The sequence below is a fragment of the Penaeus monodon genome, chromosome 28, assembly GCF_015228065.2.
Source record: "Penaeus monodon isolate SGIC_2016 chromosome 28, NSTDA_Pmon_1, whole genome shotgun sequence".
NCBI lineage: Eukaryota > Metazoa > Arthropoda > Malacostraca > Decapoda > Penaeidae > Penaeus > Penaeus monodon.
In genome coordinates, this window is record NC_051413.1 from 3,352,449 (window position 1) to 3,355,331 (window position 2,883).

General features: G+C 43.3%; 1 protein-coding gene across 1 annotated transcript; it reads left to right on the plus strand.

The window, feature by feature from the left end:
- Window positions 1-472: 472 nt before the first annotated feature.
- Window positions 473-2,877, plus strand: LOC119591292 (proline-rich protein 36-like). The gene is made up of 2 exons (XM_037940019.1): window positions 473-1,250; window positions 1,497-2,877. The coding sequence occupies exons 1-2, from the start codon at window positions 965-967 to the stop codon at window positions 2,537-2,539; spliced, it is 1,329 nt and encodes a 442-aa protein (XP_037795947.1). The 5' UTR covers window positions 473-964; the 3' UTR covers window positions 2,540-2,877.
- Window positions 2,878-2,883: the final 6 nt, after the last annotated feature.

Consider the following 2,883-nt stretch of genomic DNA (forward strand, 5'->3'; position numbering starts at 1 on the left):
AAAGATCGTCGAACTATACAGAACTGAAGATTTAAAATGTAACAGGTCTGAGTGAGGTGAATCTTCTTTAGATAAAAACAAACACATCTATTTTCACGCGCAAATACAAATAGATAGAGAAGGGTATACTCCAATAAATATGCACGTATATGCTATGCAAATGTATACACTTTAAGCGTTACAGCTGATAGAAAAAATACATAACTTTTTCACATTCTAGAAATAAGTAACCAAAAATAAAATGAAACAGTTGATAGCGTTGCATGCGAGGCCTGATCTTGCCAGTGTTAACGGTAAATGAACTCTGGCAGTTGTCAGCCAATGTCAAGTTTCATAAACTCTTTCCACTATCAACCAGAAGAAATCCTCAAACGCTTTCACGACTCGAAGGGTATATCCCGTAAGACACATATATCATACCCTTCATGAACCTCGTATCTGCTGGAACGAGTGGGAAGAAATTGGAAGAAGGAAGCTACGATTGCAACATAGGAAACCCTGGCCGACCGCATGGGCAAGGGGAGGCGGAGGAAGCGGCAGCAGTGGTCGCTTTCGTCTCATCCGCTTCGCAACGGCATTCTGCCTCCTTCGCGGTTGTCACGGACTCAATTTCCATCAGAGAAAAGTGGTCAGGTTGATGCCTTTCCTAAGGCTGTTGAATAACATGCGAACTTATTTTTTTTTTGGCTTGAATTTTGATACATAGATAATTGAAAAATCTTGCACTTTGGAATATAGAGAAAAGAGATTTTTTTTTTAATTTATGAGTTACAGCCAAGGATAGAGAGAAAGAACTAGCATCTTTGAACGTCGCCGAAATATCTTGAGAGCCTAATTCAAGTTACATCTTTACATATAAAACCTCTAACATTAAATTCTCATCCAAATAACTCCCTTGGCTGTACTAATACCAACTACACCAATAACAATCAAGTCATCTTCTCGATGTGAAAAGAAAAAAATAATGAATCGACCACGCAGCTCCCTGTTATCAGCTGCCTCGCTCTTCAGTGTGTTAGTGTCCACAAGTACAGCCTTCATTGAGACGGCACGCGAGGAGAGCCTAGTAATTAGACCAAAGAAACAGATCCTTTTCGCCAACGCCTTTGAGGAAACACCCGCCGAGAGGATTCCTGACGTGCCTGACGAAGTATTTCAACGCGAGGAAATACTAGAGCAAGATCACGACGCGTCCAAGGAGAGCGGGCGGGCTGTGTACGAACCCGCTGAACATGCACACAAAAAATCAGGTAAGGAAAGTGCTACGTCATGATTTATGTCATTAGTGTTGGTTTTGAGAAGGGAAGATGTTGGGGATTCTTGTACGTATAATTGTGTATATCTTTGTTAATTTTGTGATGAACCATAATTGAACAAAAGTACCAGACACAAAATAAATTCATAAGGGAGACGTCTATAGTATTTATATTTCTGTTTTTAGCCATATTAAACCGTTTTAACATTTATCATATTCATCCTTGTCTCTCTATATTCAGGACTCCCCACTCGCTTTCGTGTGAGGCGTGACGACCTTAGTTCTCCAGCGGCCGACACACCTGGCTCCTCTGTTCGTCGTCAGCAGGGAATACTTACCTGGTTGTATCAAGTCCCTGGTTATCAGCACAGTCTACATCTTTCTAGTATCCCTCTCCCGAGTACCCAGATATCCGTCCCTTATGTCTCTGTCAGTGGGAATAGTGATATTAGGACAGGGACTCCTTATATTCCTCCTCCAGGATATCCTATATTGGTTCAGGATCCTTTCGGGTACCTGGCATTACATCCCTACCCACAGTTCCCTCAAGGGCATCGCCAACATCATCACGAAGAAGTCATCTGTAAGAGTGAAGAGTTAGAAGAGTCCATAACATCAGATACAGGGAGATCTAGTGTCTCTTTTCCCTCTTCCTCTACATTATCGTCTTCTCCTGTTCTTCCCGCTGCAGCAGCCTCCCCACCATCTTTAGTGACCCCGACATCTCTTTTACGATCAGTTTTATCTCCCTCGGTTCCAGCTTCTTCATCGACTCCGTCTTCTGTTTCTTCTTTATCGTTTTCTCCTCCGTCACCCGATTCCTCCTCGTCATTTTCTCATCCTCCGTCATCCGACTCCACCTCTCCTCTTTCCTCTCCCTCGCCATCTCTTCCCACTTCTTTAACTCCGACAAATTCTTCTTCTTCCTCTCTTTCCCATCCGACGCAAGATGACGAAATCCGCTTTGTCTTCCCTGTCGACAAATTCGTCTCTGCCGACAACATCATCTTCCCTTCCAGCACCGACCGACCTATCATTTTCCCGACTCATTCTCCTGCCTCCGTGACTCAGCCTTCCCCTACTTCCGTACCTACTAATAACATCACCGTACCTGCGAACGAGACAGATATCAGAGTGAGTATTGTTGCCCCTAGCCGACCTTGCACGAGGCCATGTGAATACGCTGCAGCCGAGGGTGTGTGTTTAACAGACTACTCGTGCCTCACCAGACACAACGCGCTTCGGATTGGTAATTCGACTCAACGAAGCACAGAGAAACCCTAACGATCGATTGCTTGTGATTGTCAGTGATTGCCTATTCGACGAAGGAAAGTAGGACTTCGTGTCTCGTTTAATTTCTCACTCCGCTTATGACATGCAGTGGTTGCGTTTACAATATGTATGCATAAAAAAGATCCTGTGTTAGATTTTTGTTCAACCCGATTTCGCGGCCAGAATTGTATCATGTTTTGCCTGAGTAACATTTCCTCTCTCTGCCAATCCTTCATCTCTGTGTCTGTCTTCGATTTAGAGCAGAATGTGACCATGGGATAACTAGTTTATCAAGATTAAACATTGTGTTTTGTGATGTATTTGCATTAGAAAACAATAGGTTATGGAATTATCAC